The sequence below is a fragment of the Saccostrea cucullata genome, unplaced genomic scaffold (assembly GCF_032062105.1).
Source record: "Saccostrea cucullata isolate Sc308-1 unplaced genomic scaffold, CSIRO_AGI_Scuc_v1 ctg11905, whole genome shotgun sequence".
Classification (NCBI taxonomy): domain Eukaryota; kingdom Metazoa; phylum Mollusca; class Bivalvia; order Ostreida; family Ostreidae; genus Saccostrea; species Saccostrea cuccullata.
Window position 1 is genome coordinate 987 of NW_026922804.1, and position 17,690 is coordinate 18,676.

Consider the following 17,690-nt stretch of genomic DNA (forward strand, 5'->3'; position numbering starts at 1 on the left):
AGACTATCTGTAACAGACAGACAACCATACCATGGTTTCGTCTCCATGAAGAATATAAATATTTTTATATAAAAACATATGGATTATTGGCACATTTAAGAATAAACAAATTATAAAGTATCCAAGCACACTAAAAGAGGAAGCACATGCATTATTTGAGGATGACACATATACTCGTACATTTACAACTAGCATTTGCTCATTTAAAAAGAATACAGTGTATAGTCACAGAAATTTCATCCTTAGCATCATAAAGAAAACGCAATTTAGACCCCAATCATAGAGCAACAATTGCCTCGGTAAATGTAGAAATGGTTCTTTTCCAATAAAAATGCGACGGACAATCTCATTTGATGAGACATTTTGTTCTTGAGCAACAAGTGAGTTTTCTTGCACATAAACATTTTTTGACAATTCCATTAATAATTTTGAAACAAATTTTTACGCTAGACAGCAAACAGACTCATGTTGTAAAACAAGTATCGTCCATTTGATCAAATTTTTTATTGAGTGTTTCTTGGTCTTCTGAAGGTTTGGAACGACTTGACCCAGCACCGCTTCTGCCGCTTCGTACAGATTCCATTCGGATTTTTCGACTTTTGCGTTTAAATTCTTCAACTTGTTTTCTTTTCTCTCTTTTGAAGAATCCACACTATAAAAAAAGGATTGAAAAAAGTTTCTGTTTAAGTTACAGGCACTTGTTTAGTATACGGGGCACCCTTGCCTTGCCTTTTTTATCACGTTCTAAAAAAAGGAGTGCCCTGTATACGAAACAATTGCCTGTGGTTTAAGTCATGCAATGTAATTAACTTAATAAAATACAAGATGATTATACAATAAAGCACCATTTACAGAACAAATCTGAAGTCATATATTAGCAACAGTAAATCATATTCATACATATTGGTGCATTATAAAACATTCATATGATCCAATACGAGGATTTTTCGAAAAGTTCGTGGACTCCACCTGACATATCTTTATAAATAGTCCCCCGCTTTCGTGAAAGCGAGGGGACATTAAGGTAGAGACCGACAGCAATCACGTGATAGACAGAATTCGCATACTAGCACGTGCCGTTTTTCCGGATTCCATAATGCCGCCAGATAACTATTCTCAAATTACACATTATTGTCTATTGATACAAGATGGCCGACGAGCCAGACGATTCGGGCTCTCGGAAATTTCATCGTCTTAAAGGCAAGTTTTCGACCCAGATCAAAACGTGGCGGTCATCGAGATTAAAGAATATCAATAACAAACGAAACATCGGTGAAATCAAAATAGACCATGAGTATACCATTAATGAAAACACACCTTGTCCACCAGCTCCAGCGCCGGTCAACATACATGTATCTAGCATGCCTGACGTGGCGTTGAACATAGACGTGAAAGACTGTGACACTGATGACATTAATTGGTATGATGGGAGGAGGGATATTGAAATTAAACATCTTGCGGATCAAATGCATTGTTCACAGTGTCAGTCACATCTGCATCTGTCGGATATATCAGGTGAATAATTACAAAGTTCTATATGATATACAGATGTGTGCCAACATTGATGATAATTTTATTTTATTTTTTTTAAATAATATTTTGGATGGAAAACAACATTTTCTGAAGTCACTGGTAGGACAAAAATTCTTAATGACAGATTTTACCACAAATATCTTGATAAGATTCCAAGATTTTTTTTTGTTTTTGACAAAGCAACATTTTATCTGATCAGCAACGATGTTTTAAAAATATTGTAATTTAACATAGAACAAGTACAACGTAATGCAGCCAGATTTGTAAACAACAAATCTAATCTCAGTCACAGTCACTGTCTTAAATAATCTTACCATACCACTGCTGAATCAATATTTATCAACATCCTCATGGATTTTTGTGAGTATCAACACATGCTACACTGAAGTTGAAGTAAATGCAACATGAAAATTCAAGTAACAAACATGACATATTTTGGATTTAGAGAAACAATAAACACTCCTATTAATCCCATATTTAAGATTTGATAACAATGTTGATGCTGCAATTTCACCCCTTAACAAAGATGAACGCATTTTACACGGGTTAACTATGATGACTGAGAGGAGATGGTATTTGTCCACGACATCTGTACATTGGAAACCCATGCACTAGCGTTGAGACGTCACACAGTACATATTGTTATGCCCCTTGAATTTGGGGTTGATGAAAATGAGTACATTAACTTGACTTTTCAATTTGCAACATAGGACGTTTGATTTTTATCACAAAACACTCTAAATATCATTTGTATAAAATATGGTTTAAACTGAAAACTTAGAATTTCATATCACATTTGAATATGTGTTTCTTTATATGTTAAGTATATAATCTTTTATTGGATGCAAATATTTCAAGCTTAGGTCAATTTATAGATTTAATTTTTGTTCATTTTTTTTTTTTGGTTTTTGAAATGTATGTTTTTGATGCTATCTGATTATATAAAATTATACTTTATCTTGGAAAACACTTGTAAAGTACCTAGCTTGATGATGTTTGATATGCTATAAATGGTACAAATCTGTAAAAATATAGTTTTAATTCCTGATTGTGAATGGGTGACCATTGTACTGGCATATTATTGAATATATTCATGCACTTAAAAAATGTTTGAACCATTTCTTGAGTTTAAAAATTTTAAATCATAATATATGATAGTTATTTGTAAAATGGGATGCCTTTCCATTATATCCTTAAAAAATGATTTCATATTGGATAAATTATAATTGTTCTCTGGTCTAAAAATAATATTAATACATGTATACATAGCCCATGTCTATAAATTAATATAAACTATACAAATGAATTTTGACACAATACATGTACAGTTAATTGACTTAATTTTTAGAACATGTGGATTGATCTTGTTTATAAAACTTCAAAGCCACAAGATGTTCTATTTAGAATAATCAAAGGATTAATTGTTTTATTTTAGTCACATCTTTGATATGAGCAAAGTTTATATCTTTTTTAATGTAAGTGCACAAAGGTCAACAAGGGCAATATTTGTCTAATATAAAACTATTTGCTTTTCTAATATAAAATATAATTTAAAAGTTTGTATTATATGTACAAATTATTTGCACAATTTCTTCAAAAACCTTTGGTGTCTGAGAATTCTTGATAATCTAGCTATTTTACTGTAGTAGATGTAATCTTCAAAGGTGAATCATTTACTTAGGAAAGGGTAACTAGGGTATAATATCTGACTACTGATGACAGGCAGTCTTCATTTATAACAGTTTAATACCTAACACATTTTTATTTGATAATCTTTAAAACAAGGATAACATGCTGTGCATTGATTCTGTTCACAAACCCTCATTTTTACTGGGTTTTCTTATACATGTTATACATGTATTTGAAATGAAAAAGTATTAAAGAAACTGAATTTAATACTAATTAATGTTGCCAATTTTTGAAGATAACAAAGATCAGACTGAGTTTGTTTTTGCACAGGATTAGTCAAAAGATATTATTGTCATTGATATTTCATCCAAGAATTATATGTATAATGAATCTATAAAAGTCAATTTTAACGTTATAAAGAAAAGTTCTTATCATTTTTAATGTTAGTGCAAAAAGGTCAACCAGGGCAATATGTGTCTAGGATGTACATGTATAAATTGATTTTCTGATATAAAATGTAATTAAGAAGAATATCGCAAAGAATTTACTAATTTTCAGTGAAATATTTGGATTTATTCTTGATAATCTCTCTTAGTCACCATATTCTTCAAAAGTGCATCCTTTGTAAAGGAAGGGGGTAGGGGAGGGTGTAAGATTATAAACATGAGCCAAGTTGAAATTAAACCCCATTATGTAATATGATTTTTTTATGAAATTTAAAAAACTTATTGACAAACTATAATATGCAATAAAAAAAGAAATTTGATGGGTAATATTTTTGTAGTGGAAGCAGAAGTGTGAGTCTTTATGCAATGAATAGGCAATATTTAAGCCTAATTTGACCATGCATCTTGGTGAATGTAACTCTGTTTTCTGCTTACAATGCTTGATAAATTGAAGATTTATGTCAAATATTAATTCATATAGACAGATGTTTAAATTCATGTAAGATTAATGATAATTGATATAACAATAAAAAAATTATGGTCCTTTTCATATCTTATTCTTGTATTTTTTTACCCTGTTTTCTCAGCTCTTCAGTGGGTAATGAGGGCTATGTTAAAATTGTCAAATTTCTCGAAAATTAGCCCGATGACCTACCTTGAATTTTTAATATGATTTAGAACAAGGACTCAACACAAACATATAAAAAAATCAGAAAAATTCAATGGGTAGTTTTTTTGTTGACCACCTATCAATCTCTACCTTAAATCTCATTCGTCTGTCCGTCAGTCTGTCCGTCCGTCACAAAAACTTTGACCTTTCATTGGATACCAATAACCTTGACCTATTGACCTTGACCTTGGAGATTTCTGTACCTGTGAAAAAACTTCTTAACTTTAAATTTTGAGCGGTAAAAATAGGGCTTTTATACTTCATATATATAATAAATGTGAAAAGACCATTCATTGGATACAAAGAACTTTGACCTTTTGACCTTGGAGTTTGACCTACTTAAAAAAACATACCTTGACTATAACTTTTAAGGGTTAGGGTTAGTGCTTTCATACCGCATATATTTCTTCTTTGTGACAAGATCTTTTATTGGATATCAAAAACTTTGACCCTTTGACCATGGCCTTTGAGCTTGACCTACTTTTTAAAAACTTTAACCTTGGTCATGATTTTTGAACGATATATACTAGGACTTTTATATTTCACATATGCATTCTTTGTGGCAAGACCTTTTATTGGATACCAATGACTTTGACCTGTTGACCTTGACTTTGGAGATTTCCATACTTGTGAAACAACTTTAACCTTGACCATAACTTTTGAATGGTAAGGGCTAGGGCTTTCTTACTTCAGATATGCAACCCTTGTGCAAGGACCTTTTATTAGATACTATGAACTTGGATCCTTTGACCTTGGAGTTTAACCTACTTTTAAAAAACAAACCTTGACCATAACTATTAAAGGGTTCGGGCTAAGACTTTCATGTTTCAAATATTCAATCCTTGTGACAGGGTCTTTAATTGGATATTATCAATGACCTTGACCTTCGGGTAAAAATATATTTAATGCATTTAAGAAAAGTTTAATCTTCACTTTGTTGCCATACGGGTCATCAGTCTTTAACAAACACATCTTGTTCCTTATATTGAGAAGAGATATGGCATTCATATTTGACATGCGCATTTCCTGTGACAATATATTTCCAAGCATGCTATGATTTCTGACCCCTTGACCTTAACGATTGACCTTATTTTTTTTTTTAAATCAACTTCAGTGATAATTTCTAAATGACATATGATAGGGCGTTCATATTTGAGACAATGTGTCATAAAAAATGACATCTCACCCACAAAGACACCGAAAGCGGGGGACCACAATTCTTTGAATTTGCTTGTTTATTTAACGTCATAATATGCTATCCAAATCTAAATCCAAATGAATTGTATCAAAAACTTTTAAATTATCACGATTAATTTCAAACCTATCCGGAATTTGAAACTGCAAAAATCGGATCGCAGAGCAGGTCAAAATTTAGTAATTTGCAAACAACATACGGAATAAATCTTAAGCTTGCAATGACTGAAGTCACATTCTCTGTAAAATGGAGCAAAAACGGAAAAATTCCTGCACGTTGAAAATAAGAATTGCTACTTTGATTCATACTCCAAATTATGGCTTAATATTTTGATTAATTGAAAAGAAACCATGCAATTTGGAAAGATTGGTAGTCCTCATTGAAAGCGACCAAAATTATGACGTTATTGAACGTTACAGAGCAGCAGTTTACAATGCAATTTTGTGTTATACTGGATAAAAATCCTAAATAAACTCTTGAACTGTTGAAGGAATCACTAACTGAGTCACAATTAAGTCCTTCATGTGTTATAAATGGTACAGGCGGTATTTGAGTGACATAGACTCTGTGTCGGACGAGGACAATCTGTGAAGAAACGGTTTATATGGTGAAACTGATCAAAAACTCAAAAAAAAAAGTTAAAACATTGACAAAGGAAATAATACAACGAGAACAATTGATAGATTTGATTGAAATGAATTTCAGGTGCTCATGAAAGGTTTTTGATAAGTGATTATTGAATTAAACTGTTGAAATGTATATGTATAGTATTTTTAAGGAATTCTTGACGCTATGTTCTTGACGTTACATCACCGTTAATTAAGTATGCTCCGCCGATACAAAACATACTGATTTTAAAATGAAGTGAATTGATTTCTATTGAATTGAATGAAATGAAACTTCGCACATCAACAAAACAATTGTTTTGCAGAGGATATTCAGCTTTTTTTAAATTTCCTGAAAGTAGTATGTATAACGAAGATATTGACATCCAATAACTTTTCGAACAACCCTCGTATATGGGGAAGACGAGTTTTTAAAACCTATGATTTATAAATTTAAAGAGAACACGTCTAAATTTAGGACCCATAAAAATGAGAAATGAAAAATAATGAGACCACACAGGAAAGAAATGTGTCACATGCTTGATTCTCGGAAACGGAGTCATTGTAACTATACAATTTGTAGACGGCTAACAGAACAATCAAAACAAGAGAACACCACTGTTACAACGCACTTTGAAAAATTACGCACTTTGAAAAAATTTTTCAAAGTGCGTTAAGATTTGGGACCAGGTTAACGCACTTTGAAAAATTTTTTTCAAAGTGCGTTGAATTTGGGACCAAATCAACGCACTTTGAAAAATTTTTTCAAAGTGCGTTAAAACTGTACATCATAATTTTACACCATGTAAACATTTAACGCACTTTGAAAAAATTTTCATTAAACAAAAGGAATTAGACTTATATTTTAGAAATAGACAACAGTATTATCCCCTCGCAACGTATGATGGGATATAGTGATGCGATTATGTGTGTTATTACTTTATGTGTATGTTAGTTTTTTCTGTGTGGAATTGACGTAATTTGTATCGGGATCGATGTCAAATGATTTACTGAACATGCTTTTTTGGGAAGGAATGCTCCGCTTTGCGGTGCCCTTACTTTGATGTGTTTCTTTCTAAAAACTGATGGATTGAAGAAAACCAAGAAACGGAAAACGAAGAAAAGACTGGCTGAATTAAGGTCTATCAGCTCAACTCTTTATCATTCCCACCCAGATATATCTATTTCTATTACTCGTAACCTTAAGTGTCAATGATATTTGAAAAAAAGAGCATTCTAAATACAGTATAAGCACTGTACAAGGAAGTCTGTAGTAAATCGAAATTTTGTTCTTTTAAATCTCAAAGTCTATTTATGTTCATTTTCCTTCAATTCCTTATTTTTCGCGAGTGTTTTTCATCGCGAACTGGCTCTCAAACGTCAAATCGCTAGAATTATAATTCGCGAATGAACGGTTAATGAACAGATTTTACATAGATTTAAGCACCAGAAAAATAAAAGCGAGTAATATTTTTTTCGCGAGTGATACTTCTCGCGAAATTACGCCGAAATTAATTCCTCGCTTATATTAAGGAATCTACAGTACCTGTCGGCTTTTCGATGTTAATTTGATACCATATCTGATAATCTCTCTGTTAAACTCCAGGTGTTTAAAAACACAAGTTTTGCCAAAATTATAGAGTTATTTCTCTTTGGTATCCCAAATAAGTAAGGTTTTATGAAAATTCATATAAATATCTATAAATTTTTTAAGAATCATTCCAATATGTTAACTTTTGAGAATTGACTAAGAGATAGGCGGAAGAACAATCATTATACTATCGTTCGTAGTTCTTTACGATATTGAATGTTGACCTTTTGACCCCAAATTCAAAAGGGGTCTTCCTAAGGCCACAGGGATTCTGTTATGTTAAATTTCATTGCAAATGTTCAAAGGGATGGCGAGATAACGTGTGGAAACGAAAGCGTTACAGAAAGACGGATGGACGGACAGCTAGACGGACGGACTGACAGATAGACCCAAATTAATATCTCCCACTTTTCAAGCGGGGGACAAAAAGTATCAAATCAGGTTCAAATGATAATTTATCATACCTAAGATTTGTAGGAATATTGACTAAGCCATGCAGAATTTTTTTTCAAAGTGCGTTAATATGGTCGATATTAACGCACTTTGAAAAAAAAATTATTTTTTCAAAGTGCGTTAACCTGGTCCCAAAATTTAACGCACTTTGAAAAAATTTTTCAAAGTGCGTAATTTTTTCAAAGTGCGTTGCCATACACCACCCTGCCCTTTTTCTTCAGGTCAAAATTGAGCTTTAACCTAGGCTGCCTAGGCTAGTAGATATTACCATTGATTGATTGATTGGTTGTATGTTGTTTAAATTTAAGTCCCTCTCGAGATTTTTTTTACTTATATGGAGACGCCACCACTTGCTGGTGGAGAGCTGCAAATTTTGTCCTTTACTCGGCACCCAGGGCCATTGAGCAGTGAGGGATCTTTTTCGAGCCAGCATCTACTGCGACATACGGCCTCGGTTTCTACGAGTACGGTCTCATCCGAAGTACCCGTCTCCACGTCCCACAGTGGGATTTGAACCCGCGACGTAAGGATTGATTTCTTACTTCGCGACTCTAAAGCAGACGCTGTAACCAATGCAGGTTACTTTTACCATTGAAAACAAAATTTTACCATTGAAAACAAAAAAATAATAAAGCATTTATATTAAATAACCAATTATAATTTGAAAAAAAAGACGAACATTAATATAAAATTAATGTTTATTTTTAACGCCCCAATTCCTAAAGTATTTAATTGAAAAGTAAGACATAGGACAATTCTAATTAGCTTTTTACTTTTGATGAGACTTTCACAAAATAAGTGTTACAAAGTGTCATTATGTGCCTTTTATTTTACTTTTTGATCGGACACATATTGGGGGTTTTCCGTAGTAAAACATGGACACTTCCATTCTTTCTTTAATATTGAGGGGTATCCATCACTTATACGCAACCTTATGCCCTGTTCACATGAGGAGTTTAATTCGCAGTAAATTAATGCGAATCAAACTAATGCGAATCAAACTAATGCGAATTAAATTGCGTTCACACGACAGCTAATGCGAAGTAAACTAATGCGAATTAAGGATGTACAACACACCTACCCCAAAAAATTCCTGTCGTTTAATTTTCGTTATTTTTGTATATTTAGTACATGACTATATCTACTGCATGTATGCATATTTTGGACAAAATCGTTCGAGTGGTTTTTGGACAGGAACTTCCGAAAGTTACCCCCCTTTAGTTGTTTACAAGGAGAGAAATTTTTTAATCAATGAACTACTTAAACCTTGATTTTCAAAAAAACCAGGTTAGATATAAATGTCAAATTTCATTGGCTTATTCTTTTAACCATTTAACACAAAAACATAGTCATCTTTTTGATATACATATCATCAAAACAATTTTTAAAGACCTTAAACTGAAAAACTATGAATTTTCTAAGCCTTGAAAATTGCGCATTTTTCAAATTCAAAATTTTTTTGTGAAAAAACCTGTCGTTTAATTTTTGTAAAAAACTTTCTTTAGGTAGCTGGTAGTAAAAATAATCTTAATAATTTTTTGTATAATTTTTGTACGACCAGTTTTGATTTAATAGCGGAAAATTACCCCCTCCCCCTTTCTCAATAAAACACGTTCCCGCACGTCTTTCATACGGGGGTCGATCACTTTGTTATATCAATCTACAAATACACATTTAAAAAATTAAATTGGAATATTGCTTTTGCTTCAAAAATATATTAACTTACAAATTTAAAAGTTCTCATATGTAAAGCGTATTTAAATGTAGATTTTTAGGCAATTTTTGAATACCCCTATCACCCCCACCCCTTCCTTTTTTGCGTCGCAGACCATTTAGCGTTTGACGAAACGTCGTTTACAGTGCAAATATACTGGTATTTCGTCAAGAATCCCGGAGGTATGCATTAGTTTTTAAATTCATGAATGCAGAATAAATATTGACTACTCTTTTTATATGTATCAGGAAAAAATTACTGAAAGATTTTAGTGTCTAGTCCATATACGTATGCGTTATGCATTCCTAGTATCTCATGAAACCTGGATACGAATTCAAGTTTTGTTGAACTTGAATATGTTGATTTTTAATTTTATTTCTTTAATTTTATTCATTAAAAAAATGGTGTATGTTCAACTCTCCTGTCCTGTGATATAAATGGAATAATTGTAGTTTCTTTCATGTCATCTTTTCAAACGAGACAGTATGTGGCCGTGGGGATACATCGAAATTTGCATTAGATGTACATACACCCCTCATGATATTGTACGCATTTCTTTCAATGTCGTCGCTTCTAAAGTTAAAATGAAAATTCCGTATTCGTCCACATGAACATCAAAATATCAATAATTAAACTCTTCATCTATTTCAATTTATATCAAATCGCACATTGATATTTTCTAAAATCTTATAGGCTGCGTTTTGTTTTGATTCGAGGAAATGCGAACCGACATTGTTGACAGAAAGTCAAAGTTACGATTTGCTGCAATAGGATATTCATGAATGCAGATAATTTCAGTAACAAGTAAACAATTCTTTTCAATTCTATACTTACATTGTGCATTTGAGGTCTATAGTATCCAAATCTCGGATTTATCAGGTCTTTGGATTCTGTGGAAAACCGTGAATAAAGGGAGGAAAATAAACATCTCCTACATTTTCAGAGTTGTTCCTCTTTGATCAGTAAGGGTCTGAGAACAACATCGATTTTACATTGTAACAAGTTTTTTGTTTATTTATTGTTGTTTTATTTAATTAAAGAAGAAAAACAATATCCATATCGTGTATGCACAAATTGTAATGAAGACCATTAATCGGAATGTTATATAGCCAATTGTAATAATGAGAATTTCGGCAAAATAAAATTTTAAGAATAAAAAAAAATGCTGCGCTTTGATCAAAAATACAATTTTTTGTATATGAAATGAAATGAAATAAACATTAAGGGATGGTATTTTAAGTCTTGCTTTTTACGGAGTTTAATCGGGTTAATTAACAAAATACTAATTAATTGAGTATGGTACGCACAATCACAGCCAAGCCCCATATCCCAATTTTCTTTCATGATTGATATACATCGGGATCGTTTTACTCGTCGTTTTGACGCTTTATTTCTGACGTTAAATTTGACGTTACGTCAAACGTTCAATTGAAATCGCAAGAGTTATCTCCCCCAGTGTGTTGTACGTCTTTAAAATTCTACTTCTACGGTCAGGCGTCGATCAGTAAGGCTATTATGACGTCATTTGCCAATCACGTCACCTTATGCAGATGCATTTGAAACATAATGTTACAGTGTCTGTACACACATTTCAGTGATTATCACAATTTTACTTAGTTTTTCATTCAAAAATAGCACAAATACTTCAATTTGACCACGGAAATGTGAGGTTTGACCTAATTTTGCCATTACGCATGCCTCAAAAGAACTTTATTTCGAATTAGCTTCGATTAGCGTTCACACGGAGCTAATGCAAAGTACTTTAATGTAAAGTAAACTAATTCGAATTAAATTAATTCGCATTAAATTCTCCGTGTGAACGATAAGCGAAGCTACTTCGCAGTAACTTTACGTTTAATTCGAATAAACTCTCCGTGTGAACAGGGCATAATATACCACCGAGTAAAATTTAAATGATACTTTTCACAGATTCTTTATTACATGTACATAAAGCAATTGTGTATCTTTAGATATGACACTTATGCCCTGTTCACACGACGAGTTTAATTCGCAGTAAATTAATGCGAAGTAAACTAATGCGAATCAAATTAATGCGAATTAAATTGCGTTCACACGACAGCTAATGCGAAGTAAACTAATGCGAATTAATTTTTTTCTTCTACAGTCAGGCGTCAGTAAGTCTATTATGACGTCATTTGTAAATCACGTCATGTATGCAGAGCCATCCTTTGATACATCATGTAGTGGCTACAGGTATTCATTGATTTTAGTGATTAACATACTTTCCCTCAATTTTTGAACCAAATATAGCACAAATACCTATATATAACCACCAACACGTGTCCTGTGACTTAATTCTTGCCTTACGCATGCGTCAAAATTTAATTCGAATTAGCTTCGCTTAGCGTTCACACGGAGCTAATGCGAAGTAATTTAATGCGCAGTAAACTAATTCGAATTAAACTAATTCGCATTAAATTCTCCGTGTGAACGCTAAGCGCAGTAACTTTACGTTTAATTCGAATTAAACTCTCCGTGTGAACAGGGCATTATTTCGAGTCTCCCATCAGTGCATACTGAACCCCTAGTTGATCACACATTTATTTGGGTCTCCCAAAGCAAAACATGGACTTTACCATTATAATCATATGGTAGTTGGTGGGGGTGTTTCATTTAGTAAGCTCAGTGCTCAGTGCACCTCTAGTTTTAATACAAACCCTCCACAAGATAACTCCCAGAAGAATAAATAATAATAATCCTCCGATGGAGCCGATGATGATTATTACTAAATCTACCTCTTCTACGCTTTGGGAGAAGGAATTTGGAAGAATAATGGCAACATAAATCTGAAAGAAAAAAATTTAAAGAATTGAATTTTCGTTCACAAAATCAAAATTTATACAATATTTTGTTTTTTTTTTTTATTTACCATTTTTCATGATAAAAAATATCTATAGAATGGAAAAGTTTTGTGTAGTGAAATAACCTTTATAAAAATGTTTTATGAAGAAACCTTCAAAACGAATTAAAGGATTTGGCTTGTAAAATATGAAAATAAGAAATCAATCAATACAGTCAATTAGAATTTGTACATCAGACCAGGGTTTTTAAGGATCGTACGGGGCCTGTATAAGGCCCCATGCCCAATGGTAAAAAGTATATGTTTTTCCCAATTTCATAAAAGAAAATTCCCAAAAGAGAATCAAAACAAACAAATACATGTATGGTTAAAAATGTCCAAACTGAGTTATTTAAAAAACGTATTTATTTTAAAAATGCTGTTCAAACAATTTTCACAAACACAAGGTTAATCTTCCAACAGTTGCCTTAGAGGGATAACTATATATGTATAGCAGTTGTCATTTAAAGTTTGTATCGTTCCACGAATTTTATTCGTAAAATTGACCATCAGGACCATGTATTTATTGAATTACGTGTATGATGATATCTATCATACATATTTAAATGTAGACCTACCTCTTCTGATACGTTTTTGCTCAACACCAATGGCACAGCTGATCGCTTGTTAGGGACCACACGACCACGTGTAACAAAGGTATAAAAAGATTTCCCCTATAAAATGAACATTAACAAGAGAGAATATTATTATATCATCTTTATTCAAAGATTATTATTTTGGGAAAAAAAATCAACAAAGATACATGTAAAATGCTTTTCAAATACACGGGACGTATCATTTCAATTGGTAAATTTCGTGTGCTTTGCCAACAGTGGTAAATTGATTAGTCAATGGTTCAGTTAAAAAGTTTATGTTCTACCTTTTCAAGTTCAGGTAGATTGTTCAAGAGGATGTCAAAGGGCATCACGAATGTTCTGCTATCACTGTCCTCAGGTTTGACCATATTCACAGTACAGTCGACCACTGCACACAGGTAGGGTCCAACTACATTGTCACAAAACTAAAGGATGTTTAATTTCTTGATTAATAACCCCAAGCAATGCCTCTGTTGTTAAATATTATCATATCTTATCATGAGCTCCATTTGTCAGATACATTTTTGAAATAAATTCGCTGAAGTATACATTTTAATTGACTCCAAAAGACAATATTTGTGTAAAATTACTTTGTTACACTGTATAATGTGGAATATTTCTGTCAGCATTTATGAGATGCTCATGTCGAATTTTCATATGTTCCAGGTTAATAAATTTTATGTCCCCTATAAAAAAAACTTCTATTTTGTCAAAAACACAATTTGAGAATAACATCTAGAAAGTTGAGGCAGTAGTATCCCTACATTTCCCATCTAAAATGTAATTACAAATAAAAAGATATAAACAAGCAATCGTGAAATAACTTTTCTTGCAAAAGAATCAGAAAATTGTTTTCATTGTCAACTTACAATATATTGCGAACTCTCCAGCATGCCTCTGATTGGTTGAAAATCTGGATTTATTGGTGTGAGCCCTATACCAGAAGCGTTGTACTGCAGAGTGCTACTTCCGGAAATGGGGTTTGGGGTTGTAGTTTTCAGATTTTCACGAGGATAGTAAGACATTTTGCAAATGTCTTTCCGGTTACTATTTTGTACCTTTAAGAAAGGTATAGAAAATACTAGTCACAACTGAGCGATAGTAATTAAAACATGTTTTAATATTATTATATATCGTTTTGTATTCCCATATTTACAAATTCTGGAGTTGATTCTGTCTAAACACGTTGTCGAGCGACCCTTTGCAAACTTTGTTCAGTTTTTTTTTTAAAGTGACATAAATCTTTTCGAAATGAAATTTTTTTATTGATTTTGTTATCTTCCGACTGATTACTTTTAACATTTCCATTACAATAGACGCGTAGTTAGGTTTGTTAATTTTACTTTCTTTCCAATTCCGTGATATTAATTGTCAATTTTCATTAGTTGTAGAGCACTGAAATACAAGAGTTATAACGGAACAATATTTCCTAATCGGACGTCTTGTCTCCCATACTTTAATAATCCTTGATGATGTAAATTCATTGTAAAGTCTGCCCATAAAATTCAAGAGATTCTAAATCCCTAAACAAAAGAAAACACCAGAAATCATATAATTATATGGACGGACAACTCTTTCTTAGTTTAATATATTTTTCGGGTTGTCGTACCTTGATATCGCCCTCTTTTATGAAGATTTTGTTCACAGTCCTGACAGGAACGAGGAACTGTAGATCCACAGTCTCTATAACACAGGGTCCGTCGTTGAAGAGTCGGTAGCTGTTTGAGAACTGTATACTGCTGTTGGCTGATGTTATCTGTTCATCGGATGCTGACCTGTGACAAGTTACATTTGGTGAAAATTTTGTTAGACAGTTAATTTTTTCTTGCTGAAATCACTTGTTTTCAAAGTAAGGACAAAAAATCCTTTTCAATCATGAAATCAAAAACTGCTGATCAGTAACATGTAGCTAGTGAGCATTTTTCGGAAAATTTGTAACATTTCATATCAATGTTTTTGGAAAACATTGAACTAGCCTACAGTTTTCTTTGAGTTAACTTGACAGAGTTTACGGAGTTATTTTCGCCCTTTTACACTTGCGAAAGATTTTGTCACGTTTTGAATTCGCCCTATCACAGTTCTGTTTAAGAAATTGTACTGTGTTTTTTTTAGTTTGCACCGTTTTAAATTCGCTCACTTGTGATATGGGCAAAACGGACGAAAAAAAAACGGGGACGAATATTTCTCTGACTGTTCTTTTTAATACATATAATGAATGAGAAAATTAAAATCTTGTCTTTCAACTTACACCTGCAGAGTAGTCTGAGTAAAAGCGGCAACAGGTACATTTTTAACAACTGTGTTATCTTCTGGATAAATATCGTTGTTAGTTACGGAAGTCACATTGAAAACGAGGCTTCTTGTAGATACATAACCGGAAGTCGATTCCAACAGACTTCTGGAAACTTCGAAAAACACATCGAGTTCTCCTTTCATACGTTGATAAAAAGGATCTTGAATCTCACATTCAATCGATTTATTGTCTTTTATATCCATACAAGACATTTTCACAGATGACTGACTTATTTTCAATGTATTGAATCGCACCAGCTTAGAGTGTTCGATTATTATTGATGTTTTGAAGGACGGTTCTCCAGAGTTTTTCAAAACTATTCTCATTTGTAAGATGGTGTCATTGCCGATCAGAAGTCTTTTCTTATCAAAGGTCACATGGAGATTCAGATTTGATTTACAAATTCCATCTTCTGATTTACAACCTGTGTCAAACCGTGCCTGAATAAAAAAAATTGAAGGTAAACTCAAAACTTAGATTATTACTATTAATTTTAAAACAAAACTAAGTCAAATTCAATACCTTTCCGTAGAATGTTGGAGTGACGTCCCTTTTCAGAATAGCTCTAACTCTTCCAGATTCTGATGTATTACTTATTCTGTACTCCACCTTTAGAACTATCGGTCTCTCCAAGACTTGAAAAAATCTTCTGTCGATGACCTGTTGCAATTCATCACGAAATAAATCACTTTCTAAATGCACTCAACACACTATAACTAATTCTTAGACGTACTGGATATCGAGCCCCTTTTCTGTGGAATGTTGTTTTTTTTTCAAAAGTTTATTTATTTACATTTTTTAAAGGGAAGCTTTGATTAAAAAGTAAACAAATCAAAAAAGACAATTGCCCTAATTAATGCCTTATTACATTAAGAGTGAACTGCTTGTTGCTCAATTCCCATCAATTTAATTCCTTTTTTTGGATAAATTTATGCAGAAATTAATTAAAATCCTACCGGTACTCTTAGTTCTAAGCTATAACAGTGAGGTTTATTAGAAAACACGATAAAGCGAGACACGTCCTTTGTCCAAAGCTGACTTCTTTGGCTGCTGATTTCTGCCCTTTTACGAGTTTCATTTGCATCAACAGTGATTGTCAAATCAATCTCTGAAAAAAGAGTATAATCATGGTTTTGTAATTGAGCATCATTGACACTGTGTAATCAAAGTACTGAAAGTACTGAAAAGCGGTTAGCATGCTTTCATCTAATATGTACCGAAAAAAGTGCATGAAATGATATTTAAGTATGCATATCTTTGTCCAATGCCATCAGAGAAAAAAAACAGACATTCCGTTTTTGTAATACTTTACTTAATAATAAAACCAATAACATTCCAAACTGATGTCACAGATGGATGCAATCTCATTAAAATCAGATGTTCCGAATCCGCTACTGCTTCTCAAACATCTAACAACATCCTATTTGGGGTCATGTAAGAGTGAATCTTCGATAAGCCAACGAAAATGGTTCCTCCGAAATCTTGGCTTATAGTTCAGATGGGTTTCTTGTTTTCACCAAAGAACCAAAACACCCGAGGAGTTTTTTAGTAAACAAAATATGCATTGCAAAAGCTGTGTTATGTATGACGTGTGGGGTATCTTGTATAGTTTGCGCTCTTTCGTTTGCATTATTCACGTTCAGATCACTGCACGAAAAATTGCGTTTAATGTAAAATTATATGCCAGTTAATCCCCAATTAAACGCCAAGTTTCAGCGTATAATAAGAATTTAATTTTGAATTATATTTGTAATTTAATTTGAGTTTACCTTGGGGTAAAATTTTTGTTAAACGCCGAAATTTAATGACATTTAATCTTAAAATTTTACTTCAATGATACGTCACGTAAAATAAACGATTAAATCCTATTAAATTTCAAGTTTAAAAATTTATTATACATGATTTTACTCCAATTATACCTCATGTTTAGCTGAATATTAAACGTCGTTTTACTTGAAGTTTCACATTTAATATAGGTATTTTACTCCATTTATACGTCATGTTTAGTTGAATTAAATTTCATTTTACGTAAAGTTGCACATTTAATGTAGCATTTTACCCCAATCTAGGTCATGTTTAAAGTGTTGGTAAATGTCATTTTACGT

At 32.5% G+C, this 17,690-nt stretch overlaps 1 protein-coding gene across 1 annotated transcript; it reads right to left on the reverse strand.

The window, feature by feature from the left end:
- Positions 1-321: 321 nt before the first annotated feature.
- LOC134262508 (integrin alpha-IIb-like) lies at positions 322-16,693 on the reverse strand (the record flags this gene model as incomplete). Its single annotated transcript, XM_062744907.1, has 9 exons — positions 322-652; positions 12,515-12,643; positions 13,275-13,370; positions 13,577-13,717; positions 14,162-14,350; positions 14,902-15,067; positions 15,541-16,025; positions 16,108-16,245; positions 16,542-16,693. Coding segments are annotated over 9 exons (1,685 nt in total), but the record flags the coding sequence as incomplete, so codon positions are not given.
- Positions 16,694-17,690: the final 997 nt, after the last annotated feature.